The 13,144-nt window shown below is 38.9% G+C and overlaps 1 protein-coding gene across 1 annotated transcript in view; it reads left to right on the top strand.

Moving 5' to 3' along the window:
• The window catches only part of Cfap69 (cilia and flagella associated protein 69), a 69,057-nt gene that overhangs the window by 6,009 nt on the left and 49,904 nt on the right, over window positions 1-13,144 (top strand). Inside the window, exons 2-4 of the mRNA XM_021190454.1 lie at window positions 696-755; window positions 8,878-8,943; window positions 11,789-11,898. Coding sequence (XP_021046113.1) covers window positions 696-755; window positions 8,878-8,943; window positions 11,789-11,898 — 236 coding nt within the window. The remainder of the gene's footprint in view (window positions 1-695; window positions 756-8,877; window positions 8,944-11,788; window positions 11,899-13,144) is intronic.

Below are 13,144 nucleotides of genomic sequence, written 5' to 3'. Positions count from 1 at the left end.
AACTGTATCTCCACAGCTGGCAGGCACTGTTAAAACTGTATCTCCACAGCTGGCAGACACGGTTAAAACTGTATCTCCACAGCTGGCAGGCACGGTTAAAACTGTATCTCCACAGCTGGCAGACACTGTTAAAACTGTATCTCCACAGCTGGCAGACATGGTTAAAACTGTATCTCCACATCTGGCAGACACTGTTATAACTGTATCTCCAAAGACAAAACCCTGGTTACCAAAGTATTTGTTAATGGTTAAAATAACAATTTAATAGTTATATTGGATAATTGGGATGGTTTCCAAGGCCCCATCATGCCTGAGGAGTTTTTGAAAATCGATGGCTGCTATGGGACTGAGAGTCACTTTTCTTTGAGGGTGGACACTGGCAGGTTGCCGGTGCCAGTGATAACCTCATAGCTATGTACATATGGGTGGCTTTAACTTGACTCAGTATGTTATAGAAAAATAAGAGACCTGGAAGCAGGAAGGAACATTCAGAGGGGAAGGGGGAGGGGGAGGATAAAGGTAGAGAGAGGGAGTGGGTGCAACTATGATTAAGATGCATTGTATACATCTATGAAATTTTCAAAGAACATGTGGTGAGGTTGTGGGAGGGGTTAGGAAGGTGGGTGTGGTCGTGTGTGCTTGACTTAATATCTTCATTCTCATGCTGTGGAATAATAAGATCGGTGTGTTTTCAGGGTATTTTCAAGCCTATGGACCTTAATCGTATCATCAAACTCCTTGAAGAGGATGATAAGGTGAGTAATGTTTGAGACATTCTTGCTGCACTACTTAGAAAGTTGTATTTTCCTGAATAGGCACCCCCTCTGATGTATTCCTTGTTTATTTCTCTTTGTTGAAAACTTTTCCTACAGTGTACATTCTATATTCAAAGAATTTGAATTATGAGGACCAATTTGTTTTCATAAGGTGGTCCAACCCATCCATGTTGGCTGTGATCAAAGATCTGCAAGAGTAGAGGAAGGACTCTATCCTAGGTTAATATTTCAAGACTAGAAAAGAGTGATCTATCTTGTAAATAATTCTTGTCAAATAGGACTGGAGAAGAGACATGATAGCAAGAGGACTAATATAACATTTATAATCTGAGTCAGGACATGTAAACAGATTTCTACATATGCATAGATGATTTGTCCTGATGAAAATGATGAGAATACAAAGAAAGTAATACTTCTTATTTAAGAAGACTAATGGGAAACTCTAATGGGAAAAGATAAGTGTGTGTACGCACATAGTCATACACAGCACCTTCCTAATGTTCCCAAGTATTGATAACAGCCTCAGAGATAGCTAATGTGGAACCACATAGAGTCATTTTCAAAGATGAATGCACATTTTTAATAAATAGGAAATCAATCAACTCAAAGATAGCCTCCAAAGCCAAGCCAAGCCCTGTGACTAGTAAACACAAACATTCAGCTAGTGTTCTAACATTTTTAGGCTCTACTTCTTTATAGAGAAGAGAGATAAAAATCGCCAAGAATAATTTATCTTTTGATAACTGGCTTTTGTGAATTTTAAATGTTTAAATTGTAAATATATCTGAATTAAAAAAATAAAAAATAAAAATAAGATGGGTCCCAAATTGGGCTGATCACTGAACCGCCTTTCCCTCTGTCTCTTCTCCATTTTTGTCCCTGCAGTTCTTTCAGGCAGGAACAATTCTGGGTCAGAGTTTTTGACTGTGGGATGGCAACCCCATCTCTCCACTTGTTGCTCTGCCTTTCTACTAGAGATGGACGCTACAAGTTCCTTCTCCCCACTGTAGGGCATCGCATCTAAGGTCCCTCCCTGTGAGTCCTGAAGGACTCTCACCTCCCAGCTTTCTAGTACTTGGTAGAGGGATCCCCACCCCTCACCCCACCCCAGGTTGCATATTTCCATTCATTCTACTGGCTCTCAGGGCTTTTCTTCTGTGTGCCCTAAGATTCCTGATCATGTTCCTCTTTTCCCCTCCCCCTCTTCTCTCCCACTCAGGTCCCTCCCTCCCTCTGTCTCCCATGATCTCTTTTTTCTCCCTCCCAAGTGGGACTGAAGTGTCCTCACTTGGGCCCTTATGCTTGCTAACCTTCTTGAGTTCTGTGGATTGTATTTTGTAATTTTTTGGCTATTAATCCACTTATTAGTGAATACATACCATACATGTCCTTTTGAGTCTGAGTTACCTCACTCAGGATGATATCTAGTTCCATCCATTTGTCTGCAAAACTTATGATGTCTACGTTCTTAATAGCTGAATAGTATGTCATTGTGTAGAAACCACATTTTCTGTATCCATTTTTCCATTCTGAGACATTTGTTTTCTTTCCAGATTCTGGCTATCATAGATAAGGCCACTATGAATATAGTGGAGCATGTGCCCCTGTGGTATGGTAGGGACACATTTTGGGTATATGCCTAAGAGTGGAATAGCTAGGCCTTCAAGTAGATCTATTTCCAGTTTTCTGAGGAACTGCCAGACTGATTTCCAGGGTGGTTGTACCAGCATGCTATCTCACCAACAATGGAGGAGTGTTCCTCTTTCTCCACATTCTCTCCAGCATCTGCTGTCACCTGAGTTTTTGATCATAGTCATTCTGACTGGTGTGAGATGGAATCTCAGGGTCATTTTGATTTGCGTTTCCTTGATCACTAAGGACTGTAAACATTTCTTTAAGTACTTCTCAACCATTCGAGATTCCTCTGTTGTAGATTCTCTGTTTAGGTCTATACCCTATTTTTTGATTGGGTATATTTCAGATATTAACCCTCTCTTGTATGAGGGGTTAGTGAAGGGTTTTTTTCCCCCCCAATCTGTAGGTTGCCATTTGTATCATTGACTATATCCTTTGCCTTACAGAAGCTTTCCAGTTTCATAGGGTCCTGTTTATCAATTCTTGATCTTAGAGCCTGAGACACTGGAGTTCTATTTAGGAACTACCCCCTCACCCTTCACCCCAATGAGCTGAAAGCCCTTTCCCACTTTCTCTTCTATTATATTAAAGTGTATCTGGTTTATGTGCAAGGGGACAGATATGAATGTATTTTCATTTTTCCATATACTGACTGTCAGATCAACATCATTTATTGAAGATGCTTTCTTTATTCCATTGTATATTTTTGGCTTCTTTGTAAAAAATCAAGTGTCCATAAATAATGTGGTTTTATTTTTGGGTCTTTAATTTTATTCCATTGATCAACCTGTCTGTCTCTGTACCAATACCAAGCAGTTTTTTGGGTTTTTTGTTTGTTTGTTTGTTTTTTTATCACTATTGCTCCGTAGTATAGCTTGAGGTCAGGGATGGTGATTCCCCCAGAAGTTCTGTTATTGTTAAGAATTGTTTTCACTATCCTGGGTTTTTATGTTTTTCCAAATGAAATTGAGAATTCCTCTTTCCATGTCATTGAAGAATTGTGTTGGAATTTTGATGGGGGACTGTCTTTTTTTTTCCTTTAAAGATTTATTTATTTTATGTATATGAGTACACTGTAGCTGTCTTCAGACAGCAGAAGAGGGCATCAGATCTCATTAAGGATGGTTGTGAGCCAGCATGTGGTTGCTGGGATTTGAACTCAGGACCTCTGGAAAAGCAGTCTGTGCTCTTAACACTGAACCATCTCTCCAGCCCGGGGGATGTCTTGAACCTGTATTGCTTTTGATAGGATGGCTATTTTTACTATGTTCCTCTTACCAATCCATGAGCATGGAAGATCTCTCCATTTTCTGTGGTCTTCTTTGGTTTCTTTCTTGGGAAACTTGAAGTTCTTATCATACAGATCTTTCATTTGTTTGGTAGAGTTACCTCAAGATATTTTACATTATTTGTGATTATTATGAAGGGTGTTGTTTCCCTATATTCTTTCTCAGCCCATTTATCATTTGTATAAAGGAAGGCTTCTGATTTGTTTGAGTAATTTTATATCCAGCCACTTTGCTGAAGTTGTTTATCAGCTGTAGAAGTTCTCTGGTAGAAGTTTTGAGGTCCCTTATATGTACTATCATATCATCTGCAAACAGTGATATCTTGACTTCTTCTTTGCTACTTCGTATCCCCTTGATCTCCTTTTGCTCTATCTAGAACTTTGAGTAATATATTGAATAGATACTGGGAGAGTGGGCAAGCCTTGTCTTATACTTGATTTTAGTGGGATTGTTTCATGCATCTCTCCATTTAATTTGATATTGGCTGTTGGTTTGCTGCATATAGCTTTCATTATGTTTAAGTATGGGCCTTGAATTCCTAGGTTCTCCAATACTTTTAATGTGAAGTTGTGTTGCATTTTGTCAAATGCTTTTTCAGCATCTAATGATATGATCATGGGATTTTTTCCCTTTGAGTTTGTTTATATATTGGATTACATTAATGGATTACATTAATGGATTTTCATATATTGAACCAACCTTGCATCCCTGGGATGAAGCCTACTTGATCATGGTAAATGATGGTTCTGATATGTTCTTGGATTCGATTTGCTAGAATTTTATTGAGTATTTTAAAAATTTTTTATTAGATATTTTCATTTACATTTCAAATGCTATCCCCAAAGCCCCCATACCCTCCTTCCACCCTGCTCCCCAACCCACCCACTCCTGCTTCCTGGCCCTGGCATTCTCCTGTACTGGGGCGTATGATCTTCTCAAGACTTAGGGCCTCTCCTCCCATTGATGGCCGACTAGGCCATCTTCTGCTACATATGCAACTAGAGACACAGCTCTGGGGGTGGTGCGTGGGTACTGGTTAGTTCATATTGTTCCTCCTGTAGGGTTGCAGACCCCTTTAGCTCCTTGGGTACTTTCTCTAGCTCCTTCATTAATGGCCCAATAGATGACTGTGAGCATCCACTTCTGTATTTGCCAGGCACTGGCATAGCCTCACAAGAGAGAGCTATATCAGGGTCCTGTCAGCAAAATCTTTCTGGCATATGCACTAGTGTCTGGGTTTGGTGGTTGTATATGGGATGGATCTCCGGGTTGGGCAGTCTCTGGATGGTCCTTCCTTCCGTCTCAGCTCTGAACTTTGTCTCTGTAACTGCTTCCATGGGTATTTTGTTCCCCATTCTAAGAAGGAGCAAAGTATCTGCACTTTGGTCTTCCTTCTTGAGTTTCATGTGTTTTGCAAATTGTATCTTGGATATTTTTGCATCAATATTCATAAGTGAAATTGGTTCTCTTTGTTGGGTCTTTGTGTGGTTAGGTATCAGAGTAACTGTGGCTTCTTATACTGAATTAGGTAGTCTTCCTTCGGTTTCTATTTTATGGAATAGTTTGAGGAGTGTTGGTATTAGCACTTCTTTGAAGGTCTGGTAAAATTCCACCCTAAAGCTAACTGGCCCTGGGCTTTTTTTTTTTTTTTTTTGGTTGGGAGGTTTTTGATGACTTCTTCTATTTCCTTAGGGGATATGGGCCTGTTTAGATAGTTTACCTGCTCTTTCTTTTACTATGGTACATGGTATCTGTCTAGAAAATCATCCATTTTATCTAGATTTTCCAGTTTTGATGAGTATAGGCTTTTGTAGTAGGATCTGATGATTTTTAAATTTTCCACAGTTTCTGTTGTTATGTCTTCCTTTTCATTTCTGATTTTTGTAATTTGGATATTTTCTCTGTGCCCTTTAGTTAATTTGGCTAGGGATTTATCTATCTTGTTGATTTTCTCAAAGAACCAGCTTTTGGTTTTGTTGATTCATTGTATTGTTCTCTTTGTTTCTGTTTGGTTGATTTTGGTCCTGAGTTTGACTATCTCCTGCCTTCTACTCCTCTTGTGTGTGTTTGCTCCTTTTTGTTCTAGAGCTTTCAGGTATACTGTTAAAAGTTGCTAGTGTAGAATTTCTCTTATTTCTTTATCAAGGCGCTTAATGCTATGAATTTTTCTCTCAGCACTGCTTTCATTGTGTCCCCTAAGTTTGGGTTTGCTGTGTCATCATTTTCACTTAATTCCAGGAAGTCTTTAATTTTTGTTCTTTACTTCTTCCCTGACCAAGTTAGCACTGAGTAGAGCACTGTTCAGTTTCCATGGCTATGCGGGTTTTNTNTTTTTTTTTTTTTTTTTTGGGGGGGGGTTGTTTTTTGGTTATTTAAGTCAACCCTTTGTGGTGATCTGATAGGATGCATGGGATTATTTTAATCTTCATGTATGGGTTGAGTCTTGTTTTGTGACCAGTTATATAGTCAGTTTTGGAGAAGGTGCCATGAGGTGCTGATAAGGTATATTCTTCAGTTTTAGGGTGAAATCGTCTGTATAGATCTGTTAAATCCATTTCGTTCACAACCTGTATTAGTTTCATTATGTCTCTATTTAGTTTCTGTTTCAACGACCTGTCCATTGACAAGAGTTGGATATTAAAGTCTCCCACTATTATTTTGTGTGGTTCGATATGTGTTTTGAGTTTTAGTAAAGTTTCTTTTTTAAAAAAGTTTTATTTGTTTACTTATTTTATGTGAGTACACTGTAGCTGTACAGATGGTTGTGAGCCTTCATGTGGTTGTTGGGAATTGAATTTCTAGGACCTCTGCTCATTCCGGTAGGCCTTGCTCGCTCTGGTCAACCTCTCATTCAGTTTCTGCTCGCTCCAGCCCAAAGATTTATTTATTATTATACATAAGTACACTGTAGCTGACTTCAGACACACCAGAAGAGNGTGTCAGATCTCATTATGGGTGTTTGTGAGCCACCATGTGGTTGCTGGGATTTGAACTCAGGACTTTCGGAAGAACAGTCTTACCTGCTNAGCCATCTCGCCAGCCGGAGTAAAGTTTCTTTTATGAGCGTGGTTGCCCTTGCATTTTGGGCATAAATGTTCAGAATTGAGACTTTCTCTTGATGGATATTTCCTTTTATGAATTTGAAGTGTCTTTCCCCATCTCGCTTGACAACTTTTGTTTGAAAGTCTATTTTATTGGATATTAGAATGGCTTGTTTCTTGGGATCATTTGCTTGGAAGACTTTTTTTCTAGCCTTTTACTCTAGGTAATATCTGTTTTTTCATTGAAGTGTGTTTTTTGTATGCAGAAAAATGTTGGGTCCTGCTTGCTTATCAAGTCTGTTAGCTTATATCTTTTTTATTGGAAGAATTAAGTTCATTGATATTGAGAGATATTAAAGACATATGATTGTTAGTTCATGTTATATTTGTTTTTGTGGATGACATTATGTGTATGTGATTCTCTCCTTTTGGTTTTGTTGTGAGATGACTAATTTCTTGTTTTTTCCTTGGTGTAGGTACCCTCCTTGTGTTGGAGTTTCCCTTCTAGAATCCTCTGCAGGACTGGATTGGTGGATAGATATTATTTAAATTTGGTTTTGTTGTGGGATATTTTGGTTTCTCCGCCTATGATGATTGAGTCCACCTATGGTGATTGAGAGTTTTTCAAGTTATAGTTGCCTGGGCTGGCATTTGTGTTCTCTTAGGGTCTGTATGAGCTCTCTCCAGGTTCTTCTGGCTTTTAGGGTCTCTGATGAGAAGTCTGGTGTAATTCTGATAGGTCTGCCTTTATATGTTGCTTGGCCCTTTTCCCTTACAGCTTTTAATAGTCTTTCTTTGTTCTGTGCAATTAGTGTTTTGATTATTATGTGACCAGAGGATTTTCTATTTTGGTCCAATCTATTTGATGTTCTATAGGCTTCTTGTACATTTATGACCATCTTTCTTTAGGTTGAGAAAGTTTTCTTCTACAATTTTGTTGGTATTTCCTGGTCCTTTCAGCTGGGAATCTTTACTCTTCTATTCCTATTATCCTTAGATTCGGTCTTTTCATTGTGTCCTGAATTTCTTGGACGCTTTGTGTTAGTGTTTTATGTTTTGAATTGTCTTTGCCATTGTGCCAATATCTTCTAAGGTATCTTCTGCACCTGAGATTCTCTCTTCTATCTCTTGTATTCTGTTGTTGATGCTTGCACCTTTAGTTCCTGACCCCTTTCCTTAAGTTTCCCATTTTCTGTGTTGACTCCATTTGTGTTTTCTTTATTGTTTCTACTTCCATTTTTAGGTCTTAGACTGCTTTGTTCAATTCCTTCACCTGTTTGATTTCCTGTATTTCTTTGAGGGATTTATTTGTTTCCTCTTTAAGGGGTTCTACTTGTTTACCTGTGTTTTCTTGTATTTCTTTCATTGAGTTATTTATATCCTCTATAAAGGACTCTATTATCTTCATGAGATAGGTTTTAAGTCAGAATCCTGGTTTGCAGGTGTGTTGGTATGTTCAGGGCTTACTGTGGTGGGAAAATTGGATTCTGATGGTGCCAGAGTATATTGGCTTCTGTTGCTTAGGGTCTTGTGCTTGCCTCTTGCCATCTGGTTATCTCTGGTGTTAACTGGCCTAGGTGTGTTTGTCTGGAGCCCGCCCCTTTTGTCCCTGAGTTGCTGCAAGTCTCCTGGGAGCTCTGTGGCCCTGATTGTAGCAGATCTCCTGGGAGGCCTTCAGAATGTGGGGCTTTCAGAGGGGCAGACAAGCTGATGATCTATTGCCCTGGGTGCAGCAGATCTGGGAGGCCTTCATACTGTGATGTCTGTTGCCCTGGGTAGAGCTGATCTCCTGGGAGGCCTTTGGACTGTGGGGTTTTCAGAGGGGCAGACAAGCTGATGATCTGCCCTGCTGGAAAGGGAGGTGGAGTTTGAGTGGAGGGGATGGATCTCAAGTCCATTGGACTCCTTGGGGTTCCAGCTGCTGTGGTTATTTGGGAGGGTCCCTTACCTGTTGTCCTGGGTGCAGCAGATCTCCTTAAGGCCTTCAGACAATGGGGTCTTCAGAGGAGCAGACAAGCTCATAATTTGCCCCCACAGAAGGCACAGGCAGCTTAGTCTTTTTATACACTGAATAAATTTTTCAAAAATCTTAGCTAACTTACTATCACAGAAGAACTAACAGACCATTTGTTTTAGGATGTCTCAGAAGAAAAACAACTTAATTATATCAAGAAACTGATACACTGTTATCAGAATGGATATGTATCCTTTATATATGTGGGTGTGTTCATTCCATTCCTCTGCAAACACTAAAATATACACTAGATCCCTTCCTATGGTGGTAGTAACAAGGACTCACAAGCCATGTAAGTTTATTACCTGTTTGTTTGTAAGGATCAGAGAAGGGATCCCCATCTGGAACTGACAGGAAAGAGGGGAGCCCGTGTCTAAAGAGGTCATAGGTCTCAGAGGGGATGTAATTACTACTGTCCTGTTGAACAGATGGAATCTTGTTAAATTGCCTTTTAAACATGTATACCTATAGATTGCTACTGTTGTCAGTCTCAATCAGGACGGAAAACTTCCTCTTTGCAGTGGGTATTGTTCTCGAGACTCATAAAAATATTAAACTTCTGAGATGACTTGACTGTCGCTCAGGCATAGTTGCTCAATACTCTCCCACAGAGGAAGGAGACTACTATATCACCCCTTCCAGGGCTTGTGGGGAAGTGCAGAGGGGAACAGAAGAAATGTAGGAGCTGGAGCTGGGGGAAGGGCCGCAGTGTTGTATGGACTTTCCTTCTAATTGACATACTCTCTTCTGGAGAAAGGCCAGAGGTTCCTAAGGCTCAGGAAGTAAGCAAAACTCAGAAGGTTTAGAAAGCAGAAACTGACAAGATTCATGTACTCACTCTCCAAGATTATATTAGAGATACACAACTGCCGAGAAGGGGAAACTCTCCAACTGGAAAGCTGCTTGCGCGCTGTGGGAGACACTCCAGGGATACAGATTCTATGAGTCATGACTTGAGATAAAGTACACATTTCAGTGCTGCAGCTGCCTTTGAGTCACCTACACTCCTGTTAAGCAACTACTCATGTGTAATTCTGCAAGTAGTCACAACAAACTCACTGGTTAAGCTTGACTGTGTAGAACTGTTCCTGTAAGCTGTTAGCAGTGACCTATCTAAAGTAAACAAATCTGTGTACATCTCCCAGGAAAAGTCTCATAACAGCTTCTTGGGAAGTGATGCTTCATCACTTTGTACAGTTTGACAACCTCTAAAGCCAGCCTATTACAAAGGTAATCAGAGTAGACTTGCCTGCTACCAACTCTCTAACCTAAGGAAAACCAATGTGCTGTGTTGTGGATCTTCCCTTCATCTCTATCAAAGGGCAGACCTGAGGGGAATCATGGATCACTTCTGATTGGTTCTTGTCCTCCTCAGTGCTGGATTCTTCCAAGCTCTAGGCTTCTGGACCCCATGAAGGGCTTCCCAGCACAGCTCTCTTTCCCTCCCATCCCCTTGTCATGACTTATACCTCCTGGTTGAATCCTGTCATTTGCAACTGCTTAGAATGAGTGCTGCGGGAATTACTCACAATATCAAAGGCTAACATGGCTAACATGGAAGGTGACAGTTTTCTGTCCTGTCCCATTGTAATTCCTCCTTTAAACAAGACTTTCCTCTAGTCAGCCATGTCTGCCTCTTTTACATATCTTTATATATATATATATATATATATATATATATATATATATATATATATATATATATATATATATATCTCCAAATCAGTGGGCCTGCAGAGGTCACTACAGCTTGCTGACTGTCTCCTGGGGGACTGCCATAGTCTCTAGTCTTTGAACTGTTGTCAGAGCATCTACATTCTCACACTTTGAATTCCAGTCACCAAGAGAATCCCCATTCCCATATCACATAAAAGAAGATGACCAAACTGGGATTCTCCAGAGATATTACATTCTGAGACATCTCAACCTTGGCTGCATGCCCTGTCACCCGTCTCTGAGTATGGAGCCACCACTGAAGCAGGGAGTCACACCACCCCTTACCACAGGGAGAAAAGAACCCCTATTGGGATTGTTCCCCTGGGCTCTGCCTTCAAACTGATCAGTCATAGATGCATGTCTCATCACACACTGCAAAGACCATATAATCACTCTGTCCCAACTCTTCTTTGCTTCTGTCTGTCCCTCTTCAGACACCAAGTATGTTATGTAATTTTTCCTGGGGAGACATGAACAGAACCTATTTAATCCTGATAAGGCACAGATGAAAAACCAAGTTAACAGTTCTACCCAAGTCTAATTTACCAAACTATTGACTTTATTGGCATAACTTACAGGAAAATGGACGACACAGAGAAAGATGCATCACTAAACAGCACTCTCCATTGTTAATAGCAATGAGAGTCACAAAGCTACATCCTTGGAACTTGTATGCAGCTCCCCAGTCATAAATGTCAGCTTTCCAAGACTTGTAAGGTTTACTTCCTGAGTCACATGAGCCTCTTCTCCTTATAGGAATGGATGCTTCAATATAGAGGAAGTTGAAGTTAACAGAGGGTCCCCTCCCTGACTAAGAAGCTCCTGAAGGACAGCTAGAGACAATAGGATTCAGTCTGGAGCCTGAAGTCATAATAAGAATGATGTCTTAGCCATCAAACAAAACTCAATGATATCTGGTTTTGTATTAATCATGTCCTTTTAAAGAGGCAAAATAAAGTATGTTATTATTTGAAGCTCTAGAAGAGGTACATTTTGCTTTTATGTGAGCTTTAAGTGAAATAAAAATCTCAAACAATTTTAATGCTAATTAGAAGAAAATGCATCTGAAAAAAATACTACATTAAAATAGGATTTAAGCTGTATTTGTTTGTGTTGTTGATAATAAAGGGATGAAAAAATATAATGTTGCTAAAAGTACAGTTATAAACTGTTCTCTTTAGACTTCAAACGAATTAAACTAAAACTTACCACACTTAACAAGATAGATAGGATTTTGTAAACTTTCTGGGGTAAATTCTTATGAAAAATATGTTTATAGATTAATGATAACTTTATTTCCTAACAAAAATATTAAAGCCTCTAAGAGATTTGGCACAGATATTTAAAATTCTGAGTCTGTGTGCAGAAAAAATTGAAAAGCAGCCCTGTTTTGTAGAACCTGCATCTGACATCATAAAATTATGTGGGTAAGTTGTTTTTCTTTAACTTTACTTTGTACTGTATGCTTTTTTATTACAAAGATGTTAGAGATATAGTGTATCAAAATAATAAAAATCAAAACTTATATAAGTTGCTGACAGGATTTGAGCAGTTACTATTTCAAATCTTACAGATTGCTATAGAAATTATAAGTATATATAAAATCGTTTCTGATATGTAGTCATGCTCACATGATTAGTAAGCAACAAATGAGACTGAAGGACTGTCCTACTTTGAGAGAATCTTTATATAAACTTAAAGGTATTTAGTTTTAGTTTGGTGTTCTTTTTACTCTTTAAAAATATTTGACTCTCAAAAGTCTATTCTTATGTCATGTTTCATTTGATTTTGTCATTTTAATGAGGCAGAAAATTTTTGTTTGGTATGTATGGGCACATAAATTAGAGGTCAGAGTTATAAAATTATTATATCCTCTATTGTAGTTTCTGTACCAACTCTGGAAATTACATATATGTGTGTATACATATATTATGTACAAATAGATCAAATGTACGCACATATGTATATGTAGACACTCAAACATATAAATGCCTCTTTGCTGCCACATAGTGGCTGATCTAGGTATATGTTTAAATAGCCACTTTCAAGTCAATACACTGAAGGAGAGACTTCTTCAGGTTGGAAAGAAATCATTTTAACAATTTCATCTTCAAAACCTATCAATTTAATATGTTACATAGCAAAGTGACACTATTAGTATGTGTGTTTGTGTGTGTGTGTGTGTGTGTGCAATCCAACTCTGATATTTAGCAGCAGTAAAATAAAAATTCTTTAGCCATTTACATCAATTCTTTGACATCGTAGTAAAATAGTGAAAAATAATTTACCAGATGCCTACGTCTGGCCTTACTGTTCAATGAGGATTTAAATACAAAGAAATAAATTATTGCTCTAGTGCTTTCAAACAAACTAGAATATTTTTGTGTTGATATGTGACTGTGTTACAAACTGCCCTTTTATGTGTGGAGCTGTGCAGGTTCTAAAGGGCTGGGCTCACGGCCTTCCCTCCAGTGGCTGCTCCATCCAGCTGGTTGAGTCTGCAGAATGCCTCACTGTGTAGCATCGCAGGGCTTTTCAGATCTGCTCTTCCCTTTCCCTCCTTTGTAAATTAGTTACATTATTATTTTTTAACATTTCAAATTTCCACCTATATTCAGCATTTCACTAGGCCCAATCCTCACTTGATTGTCTTCTCAAGATTTTTTTTTTAGA

This window comes from Mus pahari, chromosome 2 (genome assembly GCF_900095145.1).
Source record: "Mus pahari chromosome 2, PAHARI_EIJ_v1.1, whole genome shotgun sequence".
In the NCBI taxonomy this organism is placed as follows: Eukaryota; Metazoa; Chordata; class Mammalia; order Rodentia; family Muridae; genus Mus; species Mus pahari.
This window is presented reverse-complemented; position numbering and strand designations above follow the sequence as displayed.